The following is a 15435-nucleotide window of genomic DNA, read 5'->3' as shown; positions in this document are numbered from 1 at the left end:
ACTCCCAGAAAAGCTTAGGTGAAGATGGGACATACTCTTGCCCTGCCTTTTATTTGCATACAGGGCGGTGCCTCAAAAGGGGATTGGTTACAGCCCTTTTGAACTTTTCTTTGGTCACCCTGTCAGGGGTCCATTGTGTCTGGTTAAGGAAAGATGGGAGTTACCTCTCAAGCCTCCCAAACAGGACATAGTGGACTATGTACTTGGTCTCTGCCCCAGGATGGCTGAGTATATGAAAAAGGCAACCAAAAACCTTGAGGCTATCCAGGAATTACAAAAAGCCTGGCATGACCAAAAGGCTTTACCGACTGTATACCAGCCAGGACAGAAAGTGTGGGTGTTGGAGCCTGTGGTCCCAGCAGCCCTCCAGGACAAATGGAGTGCCCCCCATACAATTGATGAGCAGAAAGGGGAGGTCACCTACTTGGTAGACCTTGGAACCCCTAGGAGTCCACACAGGGTACTTCATGTCAACAGATTAAAACCATATGTTGACAGGGCAGACATGGGCTTGCTCATGGCTACTGATGAAGGACAGGAGGAAGAGAGTGACCCACTCCCTGACCTGCTTTCTCAGAACCCTGATGATGGGTCAGTTGATGGTGTAGCCTTGGCAGGCAGCCTCACTGCCCAGCAGCAAACTAACTGCAGAAAACTTCTCAGCCAGTTCAGACATATGTTTTCTCTAACTCCAAGTCAGACCACCTGGTGCACTCATGAAGTGGACACTGGGGACAGTCTGCCTGTGAAGAATAAGATCTACAGGCAACCTGACCATGTCAGGGACTGCATAAGGATAGAAGTCCAAAAGATGTTGGATTTGGGAGTTATTTTACCCTCAGATAGCCCTTGGGCTAGTCCAGTAGTCCTGGTACCTGAACCTCACACCAAAGATGGCAAGAGAGAGATGAGGTTTTGTGTAGACTACAGGGATCTCAATGCAGTCACTAGGACTGATGCCCATCCCATCCCCAGGGCAGATGAGCTAATAGATACTTTGGCCTCAGCCAAGTTTCTAAGCACATTTGACCTAACAGCTGACTACTGGCAGATCAGACTAGCTGATGATGCAAAGCCAAAGGCAGCATTTCCCACCCCAAGTGGGCACTATCAATTTGTGGTAATGCCCTTTGGTTTGAAGAATGCACCTACCACTTTCCAAATGCTGGTGAATCAAGTCCTTACAGGCCTGGAAGACTATAGTGCAGCATATCTAGATGATATTGATGTCTTTAGCTCCACCTGGGAGGATCACCAGGTCCACGTAAGGAATGTTTTGAAGGCCCTGCAAAAGCAGGCCTAACTATCAAGGCTACTAATTGACAGATAGGGCAGAGTCAGGTTGTGTACCTGGGCCACCTTGTGGGTTGAGGCCAGGTTCAACCATTGCAGAGCAAAATCCAGACCATAATGGAATGGACTGCTCCAACTACCCAGACTCAGGTGAGAGCCTTCTTAGGCCTGACTGGGTGCTTTAGAAGATTTGTCAAGGGGTATGGATCAATAGTGACACCCCTAAATGACTTAACCTCTATGAAAATGCCCAAAAAGGTTCAGTGGACAGCTAGCTGTCAAAAGGCATTAGATGACCTGAAGCAGGCCATGTGCACTGCTCCCATTCTGCAAGTCCTGACTACTCCAAAAAGTTCATTGTCCAAACAGATGCATCTGAGTTGGGGGTAGGGGCTGTACTGTCACAGTTGAATGATGAAGGTCAGGATCAACCAGTAGCTTTCATAAGCAGAAGGTTGACCCCCCAGAGAGAAACGTTGGTCAGCCATTGAGAGGGAGGCCTTTGCTGCGGTTTGGGCTCTGAAGAAGTTGAGGCCATACTTATTTGGTACTCACTTCATTGTTCAGACAGACTATAAGCCCCTCTTATGGCTAAAGCAGATGAAGGGTTAAAATCCCAAATTGCTCAGGTGGTCCATTTCCCTACAGGGGATGGACTATACAGTGGAACATAGACCTGGGAGTAACCATGCCAATGCAGATGGGCTCTCCAGATATTTCAACTTAGAACATGAAGACTCAACTGGTCAAGGTTAGTTTAATGTCCCTGCGTTTGGTGGGGTGGGATGTAGGAGAGTAGGATCTGCTTCACATGTTTACCCCTACTTTTTGCTGGTGTTTCACTGTTTTTCGATTTTAGTCTGGCTGGGACCCTTCTATTCAGGGCCCCAGCCTATCTTCTTCCTCTCTAAAATGATTCCATGTACTTTAGGTACAGTTCACATTGGATCTGAGGTGCCCTTATAAGTCCCTAGTATATGGTATACTATGTACCCAGGGCAAGGTACCCCAGAGGCCTACCAGGGGCTGAAGCATGTATTATGCCACCCCTGGAAAGCCACCCAAAATGACACCACAGGGCTGCTACTGCAGCCTGGGTAAGGTGGTGCATGCACCCTTTACCAAGATATAGGTTCACTATATCCCACCATATACTTCATATACAAAACTATCAGTCACCCCTATGGCAGGCCTTATCAATCCTGAAGGCAGGGTGCTTGGTTATATGTGAAGGGGTGCCCAGGCATGAGCTGACCCCCTCTGTAGCCTTCGGAATCCCTTCTCCGGGGTTGTCAGTAGTACAGCCTGACCATATACTCTTAAGTGCATTATATCTTAAACGGTTAATGCTAACTTTGGACTGGCTGAACGGAAACATGTTGTGTTTGGTGTCAAACATCTTGGAATCATTCTCCTACACCAGTAACTGTTGTGGGACTATGATCCCACCCTTCTATAGGGAGAGACATGACAGCACAGGTATACCCAGTAGAAACGTAATAGAGCCCTGGCATCACAAAATGGATGCTGCAGCCACAGACACGGGTCTGGCCTCCTGCTGCTGACCGAAACTCTGGCAGGGGAGGCCTGGACAATAGGTTTCCTGTCACAGGGAGGTGTAACCACCTCCCAGACAGGATTATGTGTATTGGGGCTGGGTGGGAGCACTCTCTGAGTGCTTTGAAGTCCTGCACTGGGGGCACATTTGGTGTTCCTGTGCATAGTCCAGCCCAAACCGGTTCAGGGGCTTCCAGACCCTGCTCTGGCGTGAAACTGGACAAAGGAAATGGGTATAGCCACCCCTCTTTCCAAACCCTCCCATAGGTGGGTCCCCAGAGTATGTCCAACCCCCTACCTTAATATAAGTATGGGACCCCAGTCCTTAGGACTTTAGATTACCCTGGACGAAACTCTGAAGCTGAATCCTGGACCTTTGACGCTCTACTCAAGACCAGAGGACTGAAGAAATCTCCCTTGTGGTCAAGGAGTGACTCCCCTGCTTGGCAGGCACCAACTAAGCATTTTGCCGGTCTGCATCATCGAAGCTCCCGCCGGACTCCAAAGTATTTGCAGCCCAGGAAGAGGATTTCCAGGCATCTCAGAGGCCGACCCGAGTACCCAGAAAATCTGAGACCCGCAGCCCTCTTGAGTAGTGTGGAACCGTAACTCCTGGTCACCGTGCATTTCTGCAAGTGCACTAACTTCTCGATGTCTCTTGAAGTTGTACTTGGGCTGACTTGTAGCCCCTACCTCGAGCACTGAATCGACTGAAGATTGTCAGCCTGGTCATTCTGAGTGACCCGTGGGCCATCATTTTGTGTTTCGTCTCGAGGTCCCTTCGCGATCCCTGGTCCATTGACTGGTGAGTCCCTGAGGGGGTAACTTTGAATTTCCTTGGGCTTCCCTGGTTGCTCCAGAAGCGCCCGGACTCCCAACCAAGTGGTGAGTTCCACAGACCTTGCTGGTCTGCACCGAAGCATCTTTCTCGTTTCTGCGTGGGTTGCTGTTGCCAAGGCTTGTTGTGTCCAATCAGGGCAACGACGCTGCAGCACTCGACATCCTTTGTGGGACAGCTCAAATCCAGCTCCTGGTTGTCCTTGACACTTCCTGGTCCTCGTGGCTGAAGAGTCAAGCTTCCCCTCTTTCACCTGAAATCCCCCGACATCGGTGGGCATCTGCTCATCGCCTTCCTGGTCACTGGCTAGTGACCCAGACTCTGTCTCCTCTGCTTTCAGGTTCTTCTCGACTTCGATCCAGGCTTGGATCTCTTCGGACACTTCGCATCTTCACGGCAGCAGCACTTCTTTGCCAGCTCCCATTGAAATTGACGACGCGACTCGACACCAAAAGACACCTATACATCCGGCTTCCCTGGGTGAGGTAACTCGAGTACTCCGGTGCTCCCATGGGTGTTGACCCTAGAACTTCCCAAGTCCAAAAAGGTTTGGTCCTGACTCAATTCAAAGTGTCCCTAATCTTCAAAAATCTAACCGCGACTTTCCCCATAGAAGCTAACGGGAGCTCGCGGCTGTGTTCACACACTGCACACAACCCCCATTGTCACTACCTTGGGTGGTTCCTTTGGGTCCCAGTGATTCTACAGGCTCTATGCCTCGTGTCTAGTTAAGTTGTGGTTCTTATACCACTATTTTAGTATATGGTTTGGCTCGCCCTTAGGGCCTGACGTGTATTCGTGCTATTTTACTGTGATTTTTGAAGTGTAAGCTATGTGTTTTGACCTCTATTCTCTTTAAGAGACTAGGAGGGTCTGTTTAGTAATAAATACATATATTGTATATATATACCTGGTGTGTATATCTTTCATTTAGTGACTCAAGAGATTATAATCTGGTAAAACAAGCTGCTTTACATTCCACAAGACTTAGCCTGAAGGCTGCTCTCCATAGCTACCACCAGGATAGCTTTCAATAAAGGTTGTCTTTAACCTATAACCAATAAGGGGTTGTTTGGACTGATACAGGGTGCCCACTAGAACTAGTGGACAGCATATATCAGGCCAACTTCTCACAGTTCTTCAGGAGGCGTACATCTCCAAAAGGCTGTCCACCCCTTTAGGGTGGGCTAGGAGGTCTGTAGAGCCGCAGAAGAGTTCTGCCATGCTGGAAGACCCTGAATTAGAGGACTCTGGCTAGAAAGGTGATGTGCACCCCCAGGATGTTGTCACCCCAGGGGCGGGTTAGCCACAGGGACCAGTAGCCCATTTTCAACTGTCCCTCATGACCTTAATGTCCCCTAAGCTAGGATTTAAGCAGCTCCCCTGACACCAGAACCTCAGTTTTGACTTTGAATCTGGGAAGAGGCACAAACAAGACACCATCACTAAAAACAGGAAATTAGAGTCTGTCGCAGTGCGAAGAGAGGACACTTAAGTTCCCTGAAGAGATCATATTCTGGGACCCTGTGTTCACCATGAGTCCAGCAAGAGGGACTCCAGTGGATGCCAGTAACGGAAGCAGACTTGCAAGGATTGGTTTGTCCAGTTCCCCTGCAAGCTGCAGGAGAATTGCAAGCCGCTGGGCCTGTCGATAGTGAGCCCTGCAAGACTGGAGTGGTAGCCAAGCTTTCAAACCTCTATTCCACTCCTGTTGTCCTCCAGCCACTGAAGTAACTGCAGATTACATTTGCTGCAGCCAACACTTAGTAATCACCAGTCAGGTGCTCGAACCCATGAACGACAGCTCCAGTGGACCCCATTCAGTACCAAGGACAGCCAAGTCACCTCTGAATCTGGACTCCCTTAGCAACGTAGCGAAGTAACGACTGTCGGAACTTGATCTAGGGTTCCACATGGCCTTATCCACAAGAGTGTTCATTTGAACTCACCCTGCAAGTGTCCAAGTGTCACCTGTGTTTTTCCACATTCATTTCAATGGGACCAGTTTGACTTGAAGTGCATCTATTTTTGAATACTTTAAAATTTCACAGCTCCAGTTGCATGTGTGATACAAAGTTCATTGTGGTGTCTATATTCATATAAAAATACACTCTATTTTTATAAATTGGTGTCATATTTTTTTTGAGTTGTCTCAATTTCTTATGCACCATAATGGTACTGTAAAATGCTTAACACATATTCCTCAGGTAATGCCTGACTATTTTTTGACACACTTTCAGGACTGAGCTAAGGATTATTGTTGTTGAATCCAAGGATCACCTACTGTGTATTTTGAAAATATTGTATTAAATGACCCCCCAGCCGTACCACATAATATTCTACCACACATCACTAATGCGGTCTCGGCCTGCAGTACTGTCTTTGAATTACGTCGGAGTAATCGGAGTCATTTTAGTAATTCCATGCTAATCTTTGAGACAAAATTACAACTAATTACGTGATAACTCCTGCTTGCGTAAGTATGAGTAATTTGGGGAATACAAATTCTACCACAAGAGCACATTTCCCTGTTAGAGCTCTATTGCATTTGCTCTATTTCTTAGCGCAAAATGCTTCCTCGCGTCAATTTGAACGGAAGAGCACATTTTGTGCTACGCAAATAGCGATAAATGCTGGGGGTAAATTGGGGGAAAATCCTACGCCTGCGTCACATTCAGCGATTGCTAGAGGCTGCCTTTGCTCTCTATTCATTATTCAAAATATTGCTAAACGTAGAATCACACTTTTTGGGTAAATATGCAGAATCACACAGAATTCTTGGAAAAAATGCTTTTTAACGCTACACTGAATTATGTGAGTTACTCCCACTTCTAGTCAACAGCTGTATACATCACCTCTTCTATCTTGGCGAGCATTAGGACATTTCTGTCAATACCTGCATGCAGAGCACCAGCCTCTGCCCCAGGATTGTTTGTGTGGGACTACAAAAAAGAGTCATCATGAGAGTGCACATAGTTGAGTTACAGATCACAGGGTCCTGTGTTACACTTGAATCCTTGGACATCCCCTCCCACTTATTTTCATCGATACTTCAAGTCAGTATAAATTGACTAGACAGGGGCACTGCTCTTTGCACAAACTACCATAACTTTCATTATTGCATTGGTGATACACATCTTAAAATGAAATGAAGTAAACTTATAGAAGGGCACAAATGTCCAAAGGTGTCAAGGCGCTAACGACAGCACTAGACTAGACTATAGGAACAAACTCTCTTCCCATGACCTCCAAGGGCCTGCATTTCATAAAGCGAAGAGACAAGTTTTAAGGTCTTTCCTAGAAGCCATGTGGCTTTTCAGACTAGTTACACGATGGGACAGGGAATTCCATAATTTTGCAGTGGCCACTGAAATGTTCTGCCTTCCCAACTCTTTTTTCAAAATTTGGGGACCACCACCAGATTCTGAGTCACCAATTGAAGAAGTCTGGTTCACAAAAATTGCTCTTAGCCTTGACTTATGCAACGCCTTGAGTGCAATGCGCAAGGCCTTTAATATGTTTTTTCGCTGGTAGCTAGTAATGCTGAATGAATTCCGCCGAGATTGTTGGAAATTTGGGGATATCCATTATCAATCTCTCTGCTGCATTCTGGACAGTTTGCAGCATGGTCAGATATGGCTCTTTGATATTCAGATAAAGCCCTTTGCAGTAGCCATGTCATGAGGAGGTCAGGGCCAAGAACCACTACTTGACTCGCTGGTACTGGGATATAAGGGAACATTTTGCGGAGGATCCTGATGATATTAAAACCTGCAGATCAAAAGCAAAATGCTGGTCTACAATAACACTCAGATCTTTGCGGCTAATTGGAGGGTACCGGTGGCGATCCCTGCTTATCTAACCACCAGCAATTTTTCCCTATGGAGGGTTCGCCTCCAAAAATGATGTCTTCTGTTTTGCCTGCACTTAATTTTAAGCAGTTAGTTCTCTTCTAATTGGCAACTTCCTTCCTGCAATTGTTAACATTGATGGATATGGAATGTCTGACATCTGTGATAGACACAATTATTTGTCTGTCATCTATGTATCAGAGATCCTGGAACCCAAAAGATTGAATCAATTTAGCCTGCGGGGATACATATAGATTAACCAATGTTGGGCTCGCTGAGGCACCCCACATGGCAGAGCAAAAGAGGCCAACTTATATAGGCTGTAGGTCACAATTTGAGATCTCTCGGTGGGAGTCATTTATACCTAGTTGTAGTGGTCGATCTGTCAGAAGCGTTGGGGAGATGGGTTCAAAGTCTGCAGACGGATCCAATAGGAATGGTACCCCAGCCTGACCCACATCGACAAATGTTCTAATGCTGTCCACAGCTGTGACCAAGGCACTTTCTGTGCCACGGCTGCTCCTGAATCCAAATTGAGACGTGTCCAGCAGTTTATCTCCCTTAATATAGGACACAAGCTGGGCATTTAGATGTTTTTCTAAAATGTTTGTTGATCTTGGAAGCATAGAAATGGGCAGCTAGCTTTTTAGATTCTTGGGGCTAGATTTGTTTTTTCCATAAAAGCCTAGCTGCTGCTTCTTTGCACACGCTTAGGTGGCATCCTGTGATTATGGCCCTGTTCATGATGGAGGTCAAGGCGGTGGTGATTGTGCTGGATACTAGGTGCATGACTTTGGGAGGGCATGGCTCAAAAGGGGACCCAGACTTTATGTTAAAAAGATGGAACTCTGTTTGTTCTGCTGTCAATTGCGTGAAGGGAGAGAGGACCACTTTATGCTCTGTAAATCCCTCTCTGCTTTCTATAAGATTTAACTTTGCCTGTGGATCAAAGTTTGTGGGATTCTGTTTATCATAAGTAGACAAATCAAATTCTGAATAGATGGTGGGAATCTTTGATTTAAAAATAGTTTGCCAACCTATTGCAGAAATCCAGGGATCTTTACAAGCTGGTTGGGTCAGGAGAGGAAAAAAGGTTTACCACTCTAAATAACTCTCTAGTGGAGTTGGCGGAGTTCATTTTGTTAGTACAGAAGTTTGATTTCTCCTCTCTAATTGCTCATTTGAAATCCCTAATGAGGGTTTTTTGTCTCGTTCTTGTTGTTGACATGCTGTCTGAGCTGTCTGAGTCAGCACAGAACCATGGAGCTGTTGGCAGCTTCCTGTGCTTTTGAGTTGCCATAAGAGTGGCAACCAAGTCCAAAGCAGAACTGAGCAAGGATAAGAATTCCACCGCAGCCAGATCAAAGTCCTCAGGGTCAGTCCTGTTTCTGGTTCTCAGGGCAGTGGAGAAGGTTTCCTCAGATGAGCCCTTCCAGTTTCATTTGGCCACTCTTGTTCTAGTCTTGCTCAAGTTGTCTTGCATAGGCATCCAAGAGAGTGTGAAACCAACCAACTAAGGAGGAGCTCTGTGCTGAGTTGCGGCAGTGGGTCATTAGAAGAGATTCCGTCCAGTGCTTGTCCTGCACTATGTGTAGGAACATCAATGAGCTTGGAAGGACTGAAACAAGACATAGTGTCAATAAATGACATCGATTCTTTACCAGAGACTCCCTCTAAATGCAAGGTAAAGTCTCCCAATATTATGAAGTTAACTTTCTCTAGGTATGGTTCAATCACTTGACCTATTTCTAGGATGAAGATCGATCTAGGGCCTGGGTGTACATAAACTAGATGCCAGAAATGGATTTTGTTGGGATGTTTTTTGAATGAGAGGTTTAAGGCCTCACGTGGAAGTAAGCTCTGTACGGGTTCCCTAAGGCAGTGGTACTTTGCTTTATGGATTATTGCTAGACCTCCTCTGGTCATATTTTTCCCGTCATGTCTGAGTATTGTGTATCCCGGGTCAATGACGTCCACAAAGTTGGGGCCAGACAAGTCATGGGTCCAGGTTTCAGTAAATAGGACCCAAGCAGGGTTGCATGCCACAATGAATTCAGCAAATTCTATTTTACTTTTAATTAGAGCCTTAGCAGTGATCAGGAAGCCTATACATTTCTCCTCTTTGGAGCTAGTCTCCTTCTTTAAATGCTCACTCTCTAGTGTACTATTGAATTTATTAGGTGGGCTAGGTTAGAAAAAAGTAATCCCAGTCAGGAGCCTGCATGATATGCAGGTCTGATCTTTACTCTGATGGAGCTAGTTATAACCAAACGGGGAATAACTTAGGGCCCGATTCCGATCACGCTAGGAAAGTCTTCCGTACGACTCGGATCTAGAGGGCTTTCTGAGTGAAACGTGCTTCTGGACTCCGAGCAAGCGAGTACAATGCATCTGTATGCTTACGGACTTGGTTCGCTCAGACTCCCATTGAACTCTATGGGAGCCTGTTACCGACTTGTACATAGGCTCCCATTGCAAAATGGGGTGGGTGGGGAAAAGCGTACATCCTGTGGTGCCAGCCACACTGTGCATGCTTGGATCGGGGGACCCATGGGCATCCCCCATGACAGATTCTGAGGGCCCCGGGTGAAGGGGGGCCTGCTACGGCCCCTCGATGTACGATTCCGACAGCCGTTTTGTCACGCTGAGACCGAGTCGATGCAGCTGTCCAAATCGTGCATCGCTAGGTCAGAATCCAGCTCCATTGTGTGGCACCTTTCCGCTACAAACAAGAAAATTAATGTGTCCTCATGTAATGTAACTGGTGCTATGTAAAGCACTCTGATACCCTATTCGGGTCAAGTTTGCACTATATAAAAAACTCTGTAAACAAGTCGTACAGACTGGATCGGGTTTAGAAACGATTCACAATCTTCCCATCGTACTTGGTCATTCGGACCTGTGTATAATTCGGTCGTAAACAAGGGCTATGAATCGGATCCAGGAAAGCCAAATCCAATTTGGAGGTCTTCCGAATGACATTGGACCCTAAATGTCTTACCTTAGTTTCTTACGCTCCAGAGTTCCAACCATGAGTAAGATAACAGTAGGTGTGAAATGGCCAGGGATTCAGGTGCATGGTGCAGTCCGGGCATTGATGGGCACGGACCGGCTTGTCTTTGGCACACCTTCAGCATGCCAGCAACATGCTACTGTCTGCTTCCGCTTCGTGTCTGGTCACTCGGTGACAATAAGTAGGCTTCTCCAACTTGGAGAAAATGCCTAGACAGCTGCCTGCCCAAGATGGTGATGTATAATGTCAACCAGGAATTAAGGCAGCTGGATGGACTCTCTATGCAACAATCGGCTATGCCATGGCAGACCAGAGAATAATCTGGTCGAACAAACAGTATTGTCTAAAACCCCAACCTTGTGGAGAACGGCGCAAAAACAAGCACAAGTGCCAAAATAAGCAGAAATTTGCCTAAATAATTTAAAATATTAAAAGCGGGGTGTGCAATGCAGCACTTGCCTATGATCTAGTCACACTCATGTGCACTGATTGGTCTTAGGTCGGCATCTCCAAGTAGAAGAAAACGCCAAGACCGCTGCCTGCCCAAGATGGCTGTGGATAATGTCAACCAAGAAGTGGGGCAGCAGTATTGACTACCTTCGCAACAATTGGCTATGCCGTGGCAGACCAGAGAGTCAGATGCATCTCCAGAGACCTAGAAAGTAGAGTTGCAGTGATTCCCCTTTCGGGCCCACTTTGGTTCTCCTCTAGTTTCGCGTTTTAGGCCGCCTCTACTCGCTTTGCACAGCCACGAACAACACATTCTTTGGATTTCATCTACACATTTTGTACAAGGTTGCTGGCAATCCATAACAGCATAGTGTACTGTTTTCTTTGCATGTTCAACAACAGTTCATACTGGCACATGCATCAACAATGCCATTTGCGATTCCTTATTAGCGAAAAATAAGGATTCGCTAATAAGGAATAGCAAAAGGCTATGCATGTAGAAATTGATTAGAAAATTGCGATTTCTAAACACTCCTTAATTGCGAATCGCAAATTGCGAGTCGCAATTAAGGAATACCTCCCCATTCATTCCTATGGGCCTAGAGGCCCATAGGAATGAATGGGAAGACATTCTCAATTTGCGATTCTCAATTAGAGAATCGCAAATTGCTAATGCAATTTCAAGGGTGCCAGGGTGTCAAAAGGACACCCTGTTGCACCCCTGAAATCTGCATATGAGTACATCTTGCACACACACATGCCCCAAGGGCATGTGTGTGTGTAAAATGGAACTTTGAAAAATGCACTTTAGTGCATTTTTCAAAGTTTTTGCAAATTACCATGAAGTTCAACTTCATGGTAATTTGCTCCCTATATTAGCGAAATCGCTAATATTTTTACTTTCATGCATTGCATTTAAGGAATCTCAATTTGAGATTCCTTAAATGCAATCGCAATTTAAGTAATCGCAATTTAGAGATTCCTTAAATTGCGATTTTTGCATTTGGGATGATGCATCCCAAATGCAAAAATACTGGTCGCAAAGGGGCAGATTCTGAGAATCTGCCCGTTTGCGACCGGTTTTTGCTTTGATGCATGTGGGCCTAATGTTTAGAAAGAACACAGTCGCTCAGCTGCATCTCCAGCACAATAGTTTTATGATATAAACTATTTCCCGGCCCCTTCGGGCTAGACAGGAGAATTCCAGCAGAGAGACCTGTCCTGGAGCAAATGACGCAGTTCGGGATTCTCAATTCCTCTCTATTACCACAGACAGAATGATTTCTCAGTCACACACATCACACAATTCATATGCTGGTGGGGCCCATAACACCAACATTCCTTCTATCAAACTATCCGTACCTAATAAGAGGACATTGTTCCCAAACACTGCTCTGGAAGGAAATACCACTTTCCCTATATCACACCTAGCATCCCTTCCATCGAAAGGGTCGATCGGATCAATCTAGTTGGATTGAATTTAATGATACATTACTGCTTCAACAAAAAAAACAGGCAATACTTTTCAATGAAATAACAACCCGACACATGAGTCAATTCAATTATTTTATCTACTTAAATGCAGATTAAATCTTAATAATCCAATCTCATCTTGTCATATTGACCTCTTCTGGCTAATTTGTCGTTTTCTAAGTCAGAGTCTGGTCCTCAGTCAATTCGTCATAGTTCTGTTCTGTCATGCAGAGTCACCGTCCTCTCCGTCAGCATAACATCAGGAAACTGGAAACTACGCTTTTTTACCTCTCTAGTCTACCATTATTTATAGTGAATTTACATTGCAATAAGTAACAAATACAAGTTTGAGGGGCTCCGATTGGTCCATTGGGTATACATCTTGGTGCATCAGGAAACATTCGATGAAGTTCCCATACGGGAAAAGTTTCATTAGGTCAGGGCTCGACAATTGTATTAGTCCCATGTATCTTTTGTTTCAGGAGAACTGGCGCTTCGCCCAGGGTGGCCTTGCTGGGCACAGTTGTGACAGGTCACAAAGGGGACACGGTTGCTGAAGTTTGCGCAGGCGCACTTCTCCTTGTTCCACCATTGATGTCATTCAGTACAGTCGGATTCGTTCGGAATCCATTTTGCCGTAGGCCCAAATGGTCAACTTAAGCAAAGAGACACAAAACGTAATTAATACATTGAAATGATTAAAACAATGTTTTCCCCTTACTAATACCCATATGTGTGTGCATTTATCTAGCAATACGCAACATTTAAAGCCCTTAATACTTGTTTATTTAGGCACAAATTACAATAACATCACAAAAGCAACGTTTTCCACATTAATATGCATACAGGCTTAGTTCACATATTAATTAGTCATGCAAATGCATTCCCACGTGTATTCTTTCTATTAATAAGGTTGGTTAAACACCACACATCAACTATTAATTGAATTATGATTAATTAATTATTTGTTTTAATATAAACATGCGAAAATGAAGTGGGTACACAAAAAGAAAATAATACCCGCTCCAGCACAAACACACCCAGAGCCTGACAGATAGTCAGGCTCTTGTTGACTATGTGTCACCCAGATGGAGCAAACAGTACAGATGGAGCAAACAGTATAGTCCAACCCCCACCACCTTGTGGAGAACGGTGCAAAAACAAGCACAAGTGCCAACGTAAGAGACAAATCTTAAGAGGTTTACTCCCAAAAACATCTCTGTCCTTAGATCAGCCTGGGAGTGAATGATTGTGCAACAGTCCAATATCCTCTACATTTTAAAATAATTTGTGCACATATCACATATGAGTAGAGATACGGCCCTCATGGTAAGACGACAGCGCCCCCTGTGCTTCTCTATGATAACTTTACTTTTATTAATACTTAGGTGTGACCTTGTGTGCTTTCCATTGATTGATGTGTGCCCCCCATGCCTTGCCACTACGATGGTCTAAAAATTAAAAAATAGAACAGCCCCACCTCAATTAGGAACAGTAACCCTGCTTCCTATTCATGTACATTAAAACTTACTGGTCTTACTTATGACAATTGTGTTGCAGGACAGTGCTGCTCTGCCACACGTCGCAGGGAAAGGAAAGGTATTTGCCGTATTTGTCACATCTGGTGCATTCCTGTTCTTTGCCCCTGCACTGGCGCCATTTTGACTGCCTGGCGCCAATGCAGGCATCCTTGCACAATGGAGCAAGGATGCCCGTGTTGTAGGCAGGATTGTTTTTGTGATGCAAGGGCCACTTCCTTGCGCAAACAAATCCTAAGAGGTTTTTTCCTCTTTCTGCAGCACAAGTAGAAAGAGGACAATAAAGAAGAGAAATAAAAATAATTCTCCTCGTTATGCTTCTTCTGGGGAGGAGTACCATCTTACTGCAGTCCCAAGTTTACAAGTTCTTGTAAATCTGGGAATGCATCAAAAAGCATGGGACTGGCATGGGAACATCCACCACAACGCCCATGGAATGCCTCCCCTGCGCAGAGTCAGGCAACGCAGTGATATGTGCTGGGTTGCTTCACCACAGATTTTTGAAGCCATGCAAAGCCACACGGGTTCATAAATCTGACATAGAGGCTTGCGTCACCCATATGCACTTTGCATGGTGCAAACATGATGCAAGCCTCTCGTAAATACCCCTACCAGCTTGATTCCCTCCATTCTCTTGCACCCATGGCTCAATTCTGCCCGTGAAGTAGACATGGGAGATGTTGTTCTGCTCCATGACTGTACCTGTTTCATAATGTAGGGTCATCTAAGCTGAGCGTACATTTGTTTCTCAGTACAGTACGTTTGTTGTGGACATGGTCTAATTCATTTGCTTTTTCTAGGGATTCAAACACGACTTCAAAATTTCTCAACATTGTCAGAGGAAAGGAAACTCTATACAAAGGCCAATTCAACTTGGTGGCGGCTGATGGTTCTATGATCCCAAACGAGTCTGGAGACAACTCCCTGTACCATGTTTTGGCGATGGCTAAAGGGGTCCAGGCAAACGAGGATATCACAAAGGAGGCGAAACATCTCAGAGAGATGGTGCACAAGGAGGTAACGTGACATTAAATATCCTTTCATGGGTGAGATGACACTTCACAGGCTGGGTGGAGATGTTGACGTGCTCCTCTGCAGTAGTGAATGCAGAGCCCCACATATCGCATCAGTCCTGCCACTCCTTCTGTTGTTAATATGTGAATGATTCTTCTTTAAGCTTGTTCCTTATTCTAAAAAATGCTTCTTTTCTAGTTCTGGTGTCAGTGTGCTGTGAAGAGTCCCCTACCCCACATCCCAGCATATATTCCTGCTTGTCTCATATTATGAATTCAAATCTAAGTGTGTGTGTGAGTGAGCCTGGGGATCCACATCTCTTTGACTCACACATGGCTCACTCCTTCTAATCGAAGTGTGTGAGTGAGCGTGGGGCGCCTCACTCAAAGCCACATCTCTTTGACTCAC

General features: G+C 45.4%; 1 protein-coding gene across 1 annotated transcript in view; it reads left to right on the top strand.

The window, feature by feature from the left end:
* Positions 1-15435, top strand: part of LOC146863607 (uncharacterized) — a 442187-nt gene that overhangs the window by 316800 nt on the left and 109952 nt on the right. The window contains exon 7 of the mRNA XM_085627628.1: positions 14814-15030. Within this exon, the coding sequence (XP_085483754.1) occupies positions 14814-15030 (217 nt within the window). The remainder of the gene's footprint in view (positions 1-14813; positions 15031-15435) is intronic.

This window comes from Triturus cristatus, chromosome 2_1 (assembly GCF_964204655.1).
Source record: "Triturus cristatus chromosome 2_1, aTriCri1.1, whole genome shotgun sequence".
NCBI classification, from domain to species: Eukaryota; Metazoa; Chordata; class Amphibia; order Caudata; family Salamandridae; genus Triturus; species Triturus cristatus.
The sequence above is the reverse complement of the archived record's forward strand: the minus strand, read 5'-3'. Positions and strand labels throughout refer to the sequence as shown.